The sequence below is a fragment of the Stegostoma tigrinum genome, chromosome 6, assembly GCF_030684315.1.
Source record: "Stegostoma tigrinum isolate sSteTig4 chromosome 6, sSteTig4.hap1, whole genome shotgun sequence".
Classification (NCBI taxonomy): Eukaryota; Metazoa; Chordata; class Chondrichthyes; order Orectolobiformes; family Stegostomatidae; genus Stegostoma; species Stegostoma tigrinum.
The window spans coordinates 1,320,914-1,336,683 of NC_081359.1; the positions used below are offsets into that span (position 1 = coordinate 1,320,914).

Below are 15,770 nucleotides of genomic sequence, written 5' to 3' on the forward strand. Positions count from 1 at the left end.
TTTTCCTAGGGTGGAGATCGCTTTTACGAGGAGACATAGTTTTAAAGTGAGTGGAGGTAGATATAGGGGAGACATCAGAGGTAGGTTCTTTACTCAGAGAGTGGTAGGAGTGTGGAATGCATTGCCGGAGAGGGTACTGGAGTTGGCCTCATTAGGGGCATTTAAGCGGCTATTAGACAGGCATATGGATGATAACATAAGGTAGAGGCGTAGGTTAGATAGACCTTAGTTTTAGGGTAAAAGTTCGGCACAACATCATGGGCTGAAGTGCTGGTACTGTGCTGTACTGTTCTATGTTCTGTGTTACTGACTTTGTTTTAACAATAGTTTACCAACAAAAGAAAAACAAAAGTAGAATGAACAAAATATTTACTTACAATATCAATTCAAAGATGCTTAAACACACAGCACAATCCCATTAATCCTAAAACATTATTTTTATAAAATTAAAAAGAAACAACTTTTGTACAGTATCCAAAACAGTGTTCTGGTACAGTACTCAAAATGCCACTCTCCCTGTGTCTAATACCTCAGTAGGTTTGTGACTTGTGATTTCAATTATCAGACTAGAATACAGATAGCTTTTTCCAAAAGCTATCACACACAGGCTTAAATGTACTCAGCTACATGTGACCTCTTGGAGTTTTCTCAAACACTTCTGGTCTGGGACTAAAACTAACTCCTCACCCTAAAGTACCTTAGTTCACTCTATATCCTTCCCTGGGTCTATAAAGCCATTCTATTACGAGGAGTCCACAGGATTGCACAGCTTTAATTAAAAACTGAAACCCAAACTCTCTTTCTCAGCTGTAAACTCTTTTTTTTTAAGTGCAAGGAAAGCAAGATTTGGAAGTGACTAACAGATCATGAGGCCTGATTAATTACATTGTTTGATCAAAATAAAATTTAAATAAACAGGACTCCATTAGTGACAGACAAACCTATAAATGGGTTGACAGATAAATTATGAATTGCATGGGCAGCAGGTTGGGTGCATTGGCCATGCTATATATCCCCCAGTGACCAGGGATGTGCAGGCCACAGGAAATGAAGGATTACGTGGATCGGGTAGGGGCATGGATCTGGGTGGGATGCTCTCCGGAGGGTCGGTGTGGACTCAATGGATCAACTGGCCTACTTCATCACTGTAGGGATTCTATGATACAAATGTACATTGGCAAAACAAAGGGCTTTCTGCCAATCACCCAGAAGTTCAAGTGACCTGATGAAGAGAAAGAAGGTCTAGGCCCAAAATGTCAGCCTTCCTGCTCCTCTGATGCAGCTTGGCCTGCTATGTTGATCCAGCTCTACACCTTGTTATCTCTGAAGAGAAAGAGGACCCCTGTTTGCTGCATTTAAGGTAAGGTTGACAGGAGGGAATGACTTAGATCTAGGAGCTGGTTAGAACATCTTCTACACCAGCGATGTATAGAGATGGTGCATCCTACTTCTACGCCCCCAAGTCAGCTGCCTGCAGGAGGAGATGGGGAGCTTTTAGAGGACCATAGAAGAACTCCTCTGCAAAAGAAAAAACCAAGAGGAGACCATTATTATAACTGAAAATCTCAATGGTCACCTAGGAGGGGCCAGACCAGGCTACAACAGAAAGTACACAGTAAAGTTCTGGATGTTGCTGTTGCATTTGACCTTGCAGTCATGAACACCGTCCCTCAGCAATAAAACCTCATTACCTCATCAACTACCAAAATGAAGGTAGAGAGAGTCCTGAATGGCAGACAAGTGATTGGAATTCTGTAATCAACAAGGTTATTCCCAGTCAAGAATTTACAGGCCACCATTATTCAGTGGTCATAGACTTGCTGCTCCTAGTCCTAGTAGAGGCTATGCTTAAGGGAACAATGGAGATTAAGCGGCGGAGATTGTCCAAAACATTGGAAAAGGCGAAAGACAAACAAAGAGTAGATAAAGCACTTGGAGCGATACGCAATCATATGTCCCCACTCCCAGACTGAAAACATCAGGTAGAAGTATGCGGCCATGGCAATTAGGAAAACTGGAAGGGAGTACTTCCCGAAGACAAAATGCCTCTTAGGAGCAGCAAAAGAAGTTGATTGCAGAAAATTCCAAAGTAGCTATTTGAAATTTCTAGGTATATTTTGCACATAATATGATATCTACTGACATATCTCCCTTTATTAGGATCTGATCAAGCAGGACACAGTCTCACTACATTACATAATATATTCCTGTGTCTCGATAAACATTTCTTCAACTTCAACACTCTTTCATGATCAAGTCAAAAGAAAAAGTTGATTAAGGAACACTTTATATTTAAGCACAATAAATGTAATTAGAGTGATGAAATAGTGAGTGTCCTCAAGGTTAAAAATCAGTGACAAGTGCCTGGTTTGTAGCAATAATTGTAATATGTGGCAGGTGTAAACAAATTTTCGCTGGAATAAAGGAACATGAAGATTTGTGCAAAGAGGGTTAAAGTCAGAGTTGTAGGGACACAGCACAGGAAAAAAGGCCCTCTGTCCCAAAACATCCATTCCAGCCAAAAACAACCACTTAACTATCTAAGATAGTGGGAACTGCAGATGCTAGAGAATCCAAGATAATGAACTGTGAAGCTGGATGAACACAGCAGGCCCAGCAGCACAGGTGCTCCTGAGATGCTGCTTGGCCTGCTGTGTTCATCCAGCTTCACAATTAACTATCTAATCCATTTTCCAGCACTTGGAATATAGTCATGCATGCCTTGGCATCACAAGTATACATCTAAATACTACTTAAACATAAAGAGGGTTTCTGCCTCTAACATCCTTTACAGGCAGTGTGTTCCAGATTGCCACCACTTTCTGAGTGAAAAAGCTTTTTTCTCACATTACCCCTAAACCTCCTTCTCCTTACCTTAAATCTTTGCTTCGGGCATTGACCACTCTATCAAAGGGAAATTTTTCTTCCTGTTTACATTGCCCGAGCATCTCGATCTTATACTTCTGAATCATGTCCTCTCTCCACCTCCTCTGCTCAGCTCTAAGGGAAACAATCCCAGTCCCAATCTCTCCACAGAGATAAAACTTGCCAGTCCGTGCAGTTTTTCAGGATGGCAGCGGATTTGGACTTCAGCCAGAGCACGACTGCTCTGAGCGCTTCTCTCTCTTTTCTTCTTTATTCTCCAGGCCTCAGCACAGACCCAGTGAGGCGTCGTTCCGGCCTGGCATGGGAGTCTTTCAGCAGCCCGCAGTAGTCTCTTGGCATGGTTTCCGAGGTGGAAAGTGCTGAGAGCAGGACCCAGTGAGTACTCAGATTGAATCCTGCCTGGGCATGTCCCGGAGGCAGGACAAGAGCGGAGGTGGCAGCAGCAGTGGAGATGGTGCAGTAACACAACACTGGGAAGAGCGAGCAGTGAGGGAGGTCTGCAGCAACGAAAAAAGGCAGCTCACAGAGAGCAAGCTCTCTAAGTGGAGGAGATAGGGGCCCCAGCAAGCATTGTTGAAGTTTTAACTATATTTCTCTACTTTCCTAGTTTAGATTAAGAAGGACTTTAATGTTAACTATTATCTTATTTATTTTTCAACTTATTCTATGAAGAAAATACCTAATTTTTTAAGTGATAATGGGAACTGCAGATGCTGGAGAATCCAAGATAATAAAATGTGAAGCTGGATGAACACAGCAGGCCCAGCAGCATCTCAGGAGCACAAAAGCTGATGTTTCGGGCCTAGACACTTCATCAGAGAGGGAGATGGGGTGAGGGTTCTGGAATAAATAGGGAGAGAAGGGGAGGCGGACCGAAGATGGAGAGAAAAGAAGATAGGTGGAGAGGAGAGTACAGGTGGGGAGGTAGGGAGGGGATAGGTCAGTCCAGGGAAGACGGACAGGTCAAGGAGGTGGGATGAGGTTAGTAGGTAGGAGATGGACGTGCGGCTTGGGGTGGGAGGAAGGGATGGGTGAGAGCAAGAACAGGTTAGGGAGGCAGATACAGGTTGGACTGGTTTTGGGGTGCAGTGGGTGGAGGGGAAGAGCTGGGCTGGTTGTGTGGTGCAGTGGGGGGAGGGGACGAACTGGGCTGGTTTTGGGATGCGGTGGGGGAAAGGGAGATTTTGAAGCTGGTGGGGAAACAAGCGGAGGCTTGGGGACCGCTTTTCAGAACACCTCTGCTCGGTTCGCAATAAACAACTGCACCTCCCAGTCGCAAACCATTTCCACTCCCCCTCCCATTCTTTAGATGACATGTCCATCATGGGCCTCCTGCAGTGCCACAATGATGCCACCCGAAGGTTGCAGGAACAGCAACTCATATTCCGCTTGGGAACCCTGCAGCCCAATGGTATCAATGTGGACTTCACCAGCTTCAAAATCTCCCCTTCCCCCACCGCATCCCAAAACCAGCCCAGTTCGTCCCCTCCCCCCACTGCACCACACAACCAGCCCAGCTCTTCCCCTCCACCCACTGCATCCCAAAACCAGTCCAACCTGTTTCTGCCTCCCTAACCTGTTCTTCCTCTCACCCATCCCTTCCTCCCACCCCAAGCCGCACCCCCAGCTACCTACTAACCTCATCCCACCTCCTTGACCTGTCCGTCTTCCCTGGACTGACCTATCCCCTCCCTACCTCCCCACCTATACTCTCCTCTCCACCTATCTTCTTTTCTCTCCATCTTCAGACCGCCTCCCCCTCTCTCCCTATTTATTCCAGAACCCTCACCCCATCCCCCTCTCTGATGAAGAGTCTAGGCCTGAAACGTCAGCTTTTGTGCTCCTGAGATGCTGCTGGGCCTGCTGTGTTCATCCAGCGTCACATTTTATTACCTAATTTTTTAAACTTTCTTTCTTTTACTACTTTGTTGCTGAAGATTTTATACCTAGGCTCCTCTGTATCTATGCTGGCACCTTGTTTGGTGACATTACAGACTTGTTACTGTACTTCTGTACATGAGTACACGTGACAATAAATTCCAAATCTAAATCCTGGTAATCGCTTCTGCATCTTCTTCAGTTCAGAACTGTACACAATACTCAGGTGTGGTCAAACCAACATGTGATACAGTTCTAGCATCATCTCCCCACTCTTAATATCTAGAGCTTGTCTGATAAAGGCAAATTTCCCAAGAGCCTTCTTCAACATTTTATCCACCTGTGCTGATACTTTAGTGTTTAAACACGAAGCGTACATACACACCAAAGCCCCACCAGCCCTTGCTGCTTGCCAGGATCCTACCATTCATCATGTATTCTCTTACCTTTAGAGATAATGGGAACTGCAGATGCTGGAGAATCCAAGATAACAAAGTGTGGAGCTGGATGAACACAGCAGGCCAAGCAGCATCTTAGGAGCACAAAAGCTGATGTTTCGGGCCTAGACCCTTCATCAGAAATGGGGGAGGGGAAGGTAATTCTGAAATAAGTATGGAGAGAGGGGGAGGCAGATCAATGGTGGATAGAGGAGAAGATAGGTAGGGAGGAGACAGACAAGTCAAAGAGGCGGGGATGGAGCCAGTAGAGGTGAGTGTAGGTGGGGAGGTAGGGAGGGGATAGATCAGTCCAGGGAGGACGGACAGGTCAAGGGGGCAGGATGAGGGTAGTAGGTCGGAAATGAGGGTGGGGCTTCAGGTGGGAGGAGGGGATAAGTGAGAGGAAGAACAGGTTAGGGAGGTGAGGACATGCTGGGCTGGTTTTGGGATGCGGTGGGGGAAGGGGAGATTTTGAAGCTTGTGAAATCCACATTGATACCACTAGGCTGCAGGGTTCCCAAGCGGAATATGAGTTGCTGTTCCTGCAACCTTCGGGTGGCATCATTGTGGGACTGCAGGAGGCCCATGATGGACATGTCGTCTGAGGAATGGGAGGGGGAGTTGAAATGGTTTGCGACTGGGAGGTGCAGTTGTTTATTGCGAACTGAGCGGAGGTGTTCTGCAAAGCGGTCCCCAAGCCTCCACTTGCAGTATACCACATTGGCAGATGTGCAGGTGAACATCTGCTTGATATGGAAAACCATCTTGAGGCCTGGGATGGGGGTGAGGGAGGAGGTGTGGGGGCAAGTGTAGCACTTCCTGCGGTTGCAGAGAAAAGTGCCGGGTGTGATGGGGTTGGAGGGGAGTGTGGAGCGGACAAGGGAGTCATGGAGATAGTGGTCTCTCCGGAAAGCAGACAAGGGTGGGGAGGGAAAAATGTCTTTGGTGTTGGCATCGGATTGTAGATGGCGGAAGTATCAGAGGATGATGCGTTGTATCCGGAGGTTGGTGGGGTGGTATATGAGGATGAGGAGAATTCTCTTTTGGCAGTTACTACGGGGACGGGGTGTGAGGGATGTGTTGCGGGAAATGCGAGGGCCACGGTCGAGGGCGTTCTGCTGCGGGGGGGATGTTGCGGTCCTTGAAAAACGGGGACATCTGAGATGTACGGGAGTGGAATGCCTCATCCTGGGAGCAGGTGTGGTGGAGGTGAAGGAATTGGGAATAGGGAATGGAATTTTTGCATGAAAGTGGGTAGGAGGAGGTGTATTCTAGGTAGTTGTGGGAGTCGGTGGGCTTGAAATGGATATCGGTTTCTAGGTGGTTGCCTGAGATGGAGACAGAGAGGTCCAGGAAGGTGAGGGATGTGTTGGACATGGCCCAGGTGAACTGAAGGTTGGGGTGGAAGGTGTTAGTGAAGTGGATGAACTGTTTGAGCTCCTTGTGTGGGCATGAGGCAGTGCCTTTACAGTCATCAATGTAACGGAGGAAGAGCTGGGGTTTAGGGCCAGTGTAGGTACGGAAGAGGGAGGCAAAACCTGGGCCCATGCAGGTACCCATGGCCACCCCCTTTGTCAGCTTTGTTACCTTGCTTGGCCTGCCCAAGTCCATCATCTCACCTTTATCCAGATTGAATTTTATTTGCCATTGATCAGCCTGCCTGACCAGCCGATCAAAATTCTGTAATCTAAGGCTATCCTCCTCACTATTTAGCACTCCACTATTTTTTGTATTGTCTGCAAGAAGTAAAAAATGCTCCTATATTCAAGTGTAAACCATTTGCAGAAATCAGAAAAGAACAAGGACTCCAACACTGAGCCCTGTGAGTCACAGAATTCCAGTCAGAAAAATACCCAGAAAATACCCCTCAATGATTGTCCCCTGCTTCTTGCCATTGATCAACTGTGGATTGAATTTGCCAGATTTCTCAGGATGCCATGGGCTCATATCTTTGTTATCAGTCTTCCATGTAGTACCATACTAAGAGCACTACCCTCATCTACATACCAGGTTACCACTTCATGAAATTCAATCAAGTTGCTCAGAAATGACCTCACCTGAACAAAACAATGCTGACTGCTCTGGATTAATCCCTGCATCTCTTAATGCAGATTCATTCTGTCCTTCAAAATTGCTCCCAACAGTGTCCGTCCTAAGATTAAACTTACTGGCCTGTAGTTTCGCCCTTCTTGAATAAGAGTACCACATCTGCCAGTCTTTCGAGAGAGTATTGCTTTCTGAAAGCACACCTGAAGCTCAGTTGCTATTATTTAACTCTGAACCATCCCCAGCTAACCAGGCAGGAGCCAGGGGCAGGATATAATGTCCTGTCTGATGCTTAGTTTGGAGACAGTGAGCACAAAATCAGGAGGAGCAGTGACAGGGGGATACTGCCAACATTTTTCTCTCTTCACAGAAAGACCACGGTTGAAGTTCCAGCCCTGCCACTAATTAAAACTCTTAACTGGGCATTTAATCCTAAATTAAGGGCCTTTTCCCACCCTTACTAGCAGTAACTCATTGGTGACTAGCCTGGGGTCCCGAATTGAAAGGCACACAGCGGCCTAGCTGAGACCTAGCATTGATAGGTGCTGCGCCCCCAGTCACACCAATCCCGTGCCCCCATTCCCTTCTTTGTAACTCCTTCCCCCAGCCTGAAGAATGTTGCCTCTGCAGCTCCCTGATTGGCCAGTGGCTCTCAGTGCCTAGCATTTCCTGTCCCCACCCTCAATGCTCTGATCGCATGGTAATCCCACCAATGCCCTCAGATATAGTAGGAACTGCAGATGCTGGAGAATATGACATAATAAGGTGTAGAGCTGAATGAACACAGCAGGCCAAGCAGCATCAGAGGAGCAGGAAAGCTGATGTTTCAGGTCTGGACCCTTCTTCAGAAATGGGGGAGGGGAAGAAGGCTCTAATATAAATAGATGGAGGGGGGTGCGTTGATAGAAGGTGGATAGTGGAGCAGATAGGTGGAGAGAAGATGGACAGGTCAAGGAGGCAGGGATGAAGCCAGTAAAGGTGAGTGTAAGTGGGGACTTGGGATAGGGGTTGGTCTGTTAGGGACAGAGGGACGGATAGGTGGGAGAGAAGATGGACAGGTCAAGGAGCCAGGGATGGGGGGAGATGGTCTTGGGATAAGGTCAGGGGTGGGGAGATTTTGAAGCTTGTAAAGTCCACATTGAGGCCTTTAGGTTGTAGGGGTCCCAGGCGGGATATGAAGTGCTGTTCCGGTGGCATCGTTGTGACACTGGAGGAGGGCCAGGATGGACATGTCAGGGGTAGGGAGACTTTGAAGTTGGTAAAGTCCACATTGAGACCATTGGGTTGCAGGCTTCTAAGGTGGAATCTGAGGTGCTGTTCCTCCAGTTTCCGGGTTGCATCGTTGTGACACTGGAGGAGGCCCAGAATGGACGTGTCATCCAGGGAGTGGGAAGGGAAGCTGAAGTGGTTCACGGCTGGGAGGTGTTGTCATTTGTCATGAGCTAAGCGTAGGTGCTCCACAAAAGGGGTCTCCAAGCCTCTGTTTGGTCTCCCTGATGTACAGGAGGACACATTGGGAACAGTGGATACAATAGACCACATTAGTGGATGTGCACGTGAACATCTGTTTAATGTGGAAGGTTTTTTTGGGGCCTGGACGGAGGTTAGGGGGGAGGTGTAGGGGTAGGTGTGGCACCTCCTGCGGTTGCAGGGAAATGTGCTCAGGGTAGTGGGGATAGTGGGGAGTGTGGAGCGGACGAGGGAGTCGTGGAGAGAGCGGTCCCTACAAAAGGCAGATAAGGGTAGGAAGGGAAATATATCATAGAACATAGAACATAGAACAGTACAGCACAGAACAGGCCCTTCAGCCCACAATGTTGTGCCGACCATTGATCCTCATGTATGCACCCTCAAATTTCTGTGACCATATACATGTCCAGCATTCTCTTAAATGACCCCAATGACCTTGCTTCCACAACTGCTGCTGGCAACGCATTCCATGCTCTCACAACTCTCTGCGTAAAGAACCTGCCTCTGACATCCCCTCTATACTTTCCACCAACCAGCTTAAAACTATGACCCCTCATGCTAGCCATTTCTGCCCTGGGAAATAGTCTCTGGCTATCAACTCTATCTATGCCTCTCATTATCTTGTATACCTCAATTAGGTCCCCTCTTCTCCTCCTTTTCTCCAATGAAAAGAGACCGAGCTCAGTCAACCTCTCTTCATAAGATAAGCCCTCCAGTCCAGGCAGCATCCTGGTAAACCTCCTCTGAACCCTCTCCAAAGCATCCACATCTTTCCTATAATAGGGCGCCCAGAACTGGATGCAGTATTCCAAGTGCGGTCTAACCAAAGTTTTATAGAGCTGCAACAAGATCTCACGACTCTTAAACTCAATCCCCCTGTTAATGAAAGCCAAAACACCATATGCTTTCTTAACAACCCTGTCCACTTGGGTGGCCATTTTAAGGGATCTATGTATCCTTGGTAGTGGGGTCAGATTGTAGGTGGTGGAAGTGGCAGAGAATGATGCATTGAATCCGGAGATTAGTAGGGTGGTATGCCTTCTCTGCTTTATAACTGACATGTTTCAGTGTTTGTGTGTGTGTGTGAGAGTGTGTGTGTGTGTGAGAGTGAGAGTGTGTGTGTGTGTGAGAGAGAGAGAGAGTGTGTGTGTGTGTGTGTGTGTGTGTGAGAGTGTGTGTGACAGAGAGTGTGTGTGAGTGTGAGAGTGTGTGTGTGTGTGTGTGTGTGAGTGCATGTGTAAGAAGAGATTGTGTGTGCGTGCATGTGTATGTGAGAGAGAGAGAGTGTGTGGGTGTGTGTGAGAGAGAGAAAGTGTGGGTGTGTGAGTGTGACAGAGTGTGTGTGTGTGTGTGTGTGTGTGTGTGTCTGTGTCTGTGTGAGTGTGAGAGAGTGTGTGTGAATGTAAGAGGAGATTGTGTGTGTGTGTGTGTGTGTGTGTGTGAGAGAGAGAGAGTGTGGGTGTGTGTGTGTGTTTGTGTGTGTGAGTGTGGGAGAGTGTGTGTGAGTCTCAGAATGTGAGTGTATGTGTGTATGTAAGTGTGTGTGTGAATGTGTATGACTGTGTGTGTGTGAGAGTGTGCGTGAGAGTGTGTGTATGTGAGTGCAAGGATGTGAGTGTGTTTGTATATGCAAGTGTGTGTGTGTGTGTGTGTGACTGTGAGAGTGTGTGTGAGAGAGTGAGTATGTGTGTGTGAGACAGAGTGTGTGAGAGAATGCATGTGACTGTATGACAGTGTGTGTGTGAGAGAGAGTGTGTGAGAGTGTGTGTGTGAGTGTGTGTGTGTGTGTGTGTGTGAGAGAGTATGTGTGTGTGTGTGTGAGCGTGAGAGTATGTGTGTGTGAGTGTGTGTGTGAGAGAGAATGTGAGTGTGTGAGTGTGTGTGTTTGCATGTAAGTGTGAGAGTTTGAGAGTGTGTGTGTGTGAGTGTTTGTGAATGTAAGCGTGTGTGAGTGTGTGTCAGTGTGAGTGTGAGTATGAGTGTGTGTGTATGTGTGGTTGTGAGTGTTTGTGTGTGAGTGTGTGTGAAAGAGTGTGTCTGTGCGTGTGTGAGAGAGTGGGTGAGTGTGTGTGTGCATGTGTCAGTGTGTGTATGTGAGTTTGAGAGAATGTGTGCACGTATGTGAGAATGTCTGTGTATGTTTGTGTGTAAAAGAGGAAGCTGATGCGATTCTCACTATCTCTCAGGCCATTGGTCCACACTCCCACTCCCCAACGATCCTTTGAGGACTTGATAAATTCTTTGAGGATGTGACAAAGTTGATTGATGAGGGAAAAGCTGTAGATGTAATATACATGGACTTCAGAAGGCTTTTGATAAGGTTCCCCATGGCAGGCTGATGGAGAAAGTGAAGTCACATGGAGTCCAGGGTGTGTTAGCTAGATGGATAGAGAACTGGCTGGGCAACAGGAGACAGAGAGTTGTAGTGGAAGGGAGTTTCTGAAATTGGAGACCTGTGGCCAGTGGTGTTCCACAGGGATCTGTGCTGGGACCACTGTTGTTTGTGATATATGTAAATGATCTGGAGGAAGGTGTAGATGATCTGATTAGCAAGTTTGCTGATGACACTAAGATTGGTGGAGTAGCTGATAGTGAAGGGGACTGTCAGAAATTACAGCAGAATATAGATAGATTAGAGAGTTGGGCAGATAAATGGCAGGTGGAGTTCAATCCAGGCAAATGTATAGTGAGGCATTTTGGAAGAACTAAGTCAAGAGTGAGCTATACAGTAAATGGAAAAGTCCTGGGGAAAATTGATACGCAAAGAGACCTAGGTGTTCAGTAGGCAACGCAGGTCAATAGAGTGGTCAAGAAGGCATACGGCATGCTTTCCTTCATCGGACGGGGTATTGAGTACAAGAGTTGGCAGGTCATGCTGCAGTTGTATAAGGGATAACTAAGTGTAGAGCTAGATGAACACAGCATCTTAGGAGCACAAAAGCTGACGTTTCAGGCCTAGACACTTCATCAGAAAAGGGGGATGGGGAGGGGGCTCTGAAATAAGTAGGGAGAGAGGGGGAAGCGGATTGAAGATGGATAGAGGAGAAGATAGGTGGAGAGGAGACAGACAAGTTAAAGAGGTGGGGATGGAGCCAGTAGAGGTGAGTATAGGGGAGTAGGTAGGGAGGGGATAGGTGAGTCTGGGGAGTACGGACAGGTCAAGGGGTTGGGATGAGGTTCGTAGGTAGGTAATGGAGGTGCGGCTTGAGGTGGGAGGAGGGGATAGGTGAGAGCAAGAACAGGTTAGGGAGCTGGGGACAAGCTGGGCTGGTTTTGGGATGCAGTCGGGGGAGAGGAGATTTTGAAGCTTGTGAAATCCACATTGATACCACTAGGCTGCAGGGTTCCCAAGAGGAATATGAGTTGCTGTTCCTGCAACCTTCAGGTGGCATCGTTGTGGCACTGCAGGAGGCCTAGGATGGACATGTCATCTAAGGAATGGGAGGGTAAGTTGAAATGGTTCGCGACTGGGAGGTGCAGTTGTTTATTGCGAACCGAGCAGAGGTGTTCTGCAAAGCGGTCCCCAAGCCTCCGCTTGGTTTCCCTGATGTAGAGGAAGCCACACTAGGTACAGTGGATGCAGTATACCACATTGGCAGATGTGCAGGTGAACATCTGCTGGATGTGGAAAGTCTTCTTGGGGCTTGGGGTTGGGTGAGGGAGGAGGTATGGGGGCAGGTGTAGCACTTCCTGCGATTGCAGGGGAAGGTGCCGGGTGTGGTGGGGTTGGAGGGCAGTGTGGAGCGAACAAGGGAGTCATGGAGAGAGTGGTCTCTCCGGAAGGCAGACAAGGGTGGAGATGGAAAAATGCCTTTGGAGTTGGGGTTGGATTGTAGATGACGGAAGTGTCGGAGAATGATGCGTTGTATCCGGACGTTAGTGAGGTGGTATGTGAGGACTAGGGGATTCTCTTTTGGTTGTTATTGCGGGGACGGGGTGTGAGGGATGAGTTGCGGGAAATGCGGGAGAAACTGTCGAGGGCATTCTCAACCACTGAGGGGGCGAAGTTGCGGCCCTTGAAGAATGTGAACATCTGGGATGTGCGGGTGTGGAATGACTCATTCTGGGAGCAGATGCGGCAGAGGCGAAGGAATTGGGAATAGGGGATGGAATTTTTGCTGGAAGGTGTGTGAACAGGCTCCATCCCCACCCCTTTAACTTGTCTGTCTCCTCTCCACCTATCTTCTCTTCTGTCCATCTTTGATCCACCTCCCCCTCTCTCCATATTTATTTCAAAACCCTCTCCACATCCCCCTTTTCTGATGAAGGGTCTCCGTCAAAAACATCACTTTTGTGCTCCTGAGATGCTGCTTGGCCTGCTGTGTTCATCCAGCTCCACACTTTGTTATCTCAGATTCTCCAGCATCCGCAGTTCCCATTATCTCTGATGCAGTTGGTTCAGCCACATTTGGAGTACTGTGTGCAGTTCTGGTCGCCACATTACCAAAAGGATGTGAATACTTTGGAGAGGGTGCAGAGGAGGTTCACCAGGATGTTGCCTGGTCTGGAGGGTATTGGTATGAAGAGAGGTTGAATAGATTAGGATTATTTTCATTAGAAAGACGGAGATTGAGGGAGACCTGATAGAGGTCTACAAAATCATGAGGGGTATAGACAGCGTGGATAGCAAGAAGCTTTTTCCCAGAGTGGGGGATTCAATTACTAGGGGTCACGAGCTCAAAGTGAGAAGAGGAATGTTTAAGGGAGATCTGCGTGCAAAGTTCTTTACACAGAGGGTGGTGGGTGCCTGGAATGCGTTGCCAGCGGAGGAGGTAGATACAAACATGGTAGTGTCTTTTAAGATGTATCTGGACAGGTACTTGGATGGACAGGGAGCAAAGGGATACAGATCCTTAGAAATTAGATGACAGGGTTAGACAGAGGATCTCGATCAGCGCAGACTTAGAAGGCCGAAGGGCCTGTTCCTGTGCTGTAATTTTCTTTGTTCTTTGTTCCTTTGATCCCGTAAAATATTTGATCGACGTCGGCTTGGTGTGGTTTCCGTTCCCCAACGGCATATTACCCAGACACAGGTTTGGTTAGATTCACTGAAAAACGGTGGGAACGAGACTCAGGCAAATGCACACGGATTATTGCAAAGTTTCACCAGGTGTGACATTTGGAGGAAGATGATTGTGTCCCTAGATTAAGCCTCAGGATGAAGAGGAACAGGAAAGCATCTCCCCGTTTCCATACGAATTTGTACTCATACAGGAAAAAAAAATCGAAATTTAATTTGCTGCGGAAGTGTCTGAATGAACCTTTAACGCGCCCAGGGATTAGCCAGTCGCTGGAAACAGGAGAACACTCACTGAGTTATGAAACTCCGGTCCGGAACAGCAAGGAGCAACTTTCTGCTACTCAAAAGACTGGAATATTAGCCTTAAAAAAACACCAAAAGAAAAACAAGTTCCTTTTTCCTGTAGTTCTTCCTGTAACTGACAGAAATAACCTTCCTTCCGAAATAACCTCAAATATCTCCGGGAACAGGTCAGCCACTTCCACCGCAACCTTTACAGAGCAATCTGTTAAAATTCAAGGTGAGACGGTTTTTGTCAGAACCTTCAAGGTGGAAGTGTCAGGAATAACGTGCGTTTGTGCTCAAGGGTTCCCAGCGTGGAAGTGTCAGGAATAACGTGCGTTTGTGCTCAAGGGTTCCCAGCAGCAAGTGTCTGCCGCTGAGTTTCAACCGAAGAGAGGTGTTTCTGAAACAGTACGCGGGGAAAGGTGAGGGCTGTCGAATTCCGCTATTTGACGTCGTCTTTAAAACGACCAGAGATATTCGCTGACCTTGTCACCTGATCTGAGAGGAGACCTTTCTGCTTCCCAGTAAATTATTAAAATATAACGGAGCTACACGATGACAATACAGCAACATAAATATCATGCAAAATTTCAAATTCTGCCTGTGAACCACATGCTAAAGGCAACCACAAAATCATGGATATCCAGAACTAAAGTGAGCAACTTCCCAGTTATTTCCTTCGTATGAAATAAACGAACTGATCCACACACTTTCGAAACAATCCCAACTTGAAACTAGCAAAGAGCCAGAGGGCAGGGAATCGCTGAGGAGCTGTGCAGCGGTTTGATTGAACTTACGGGGAATAGTGTCCATACGGAGATGGGTACGGTTCCTTACTGCTGAGCCTCTTCATTGGGACAGAATCTTCCTTCCCAGCAATGGGCACGGAATTCCTCGCAGCCAGCCACCGCTTCCCCTCACTCATCTCTTCACGCTGCTCCCATTGCGATCCGGATCACTCCTGCAAACTGAGAAGAACAGATCATTCCAGCACGGATCCTGCCGCCCTTCAGTGACGCTTCCCATGCGTCAGGTTTACGGTCTATCAGCGTTGGACACTTTCCGACAGACTGAGGGTGGGCTGGGTTTTGGCGCACCAGGGGCTAGCCAAATGAAGTGACAGTGTGGAGATCCCAGCAGCAGCTCAGGGTCTCCAGTATCCGACAGGAGGGTAGAGACAACACAAATAAATCAACCAGTTTCCGTCAGAGACGGCGACCTTCATTAATCAATTAATTTAATAAATTCATCTCTTTCGATTCTAATGCTCCGTGGACTGTTTTAAAACGTATGGAATATAGCGTACTCTCTGATGTAGTCCTACAGCCTGGCCAATTCATTCAAAGTGGACATTTACGTTGAAGAGTTTGCGAAAAGAGTTTGTGCATTCACATCCTGCAGGACACACCTCCGGTCACAAATAGCTTTTGAACAATCTATCAGGGAAAGATGTGGAGAGAAGGTTCAGTCAACATTTCAGTGCAGCGACCCTCCTTCAGAACGTTTTGGACATGAAATATTACCCCTGATTTTTCTCCACAGATGCTGCCAAACCTGCTGAGTTTTTCCAACAATTCCTGTTTTAGTTTCTGATTCCAGCATTTGCAGTTCTTTTGTTTTTCTTATATATGGTCACCTGGCGTTTGGACACAATCGTCCTCTGCTTGGATCAGTAGGAGGCCTTTGACAGAATATTACACATCAACAGGAGAAATGCGTTCATCAAAATGGAAAGTGGGGAATCCTCA

The 15,770-nt window shown here is 47.4% G+C and overlaps 1 protein-coding gene across 1 annotated transcript in view; it reads right to left on the minus strand.

The window, feature by feature from the left end:
- Positions 1 to 14,970, minus strand: part of LOC125453423 (short transient receptor potential channel 6-like) — a 128,317-nt gene extending 113,347 nt beyond the window's left edge. Inside the window, exon 1 of the mRNA XM_048533002.1 lies at positions 14,820 to 14,970. Within this exon, the coding sequence (XP_048388959.1) occupies positions 14,820 to 14,947 (128 nt within the window). The 5' untranslated portion in view covers positions 14,948 to 14,970. The remainder of the gene's footprint in view (positions 1 to 14,819) is intronic.
- Positions 14,971 to 15,770: the final 800 nt, after the last annotated feature.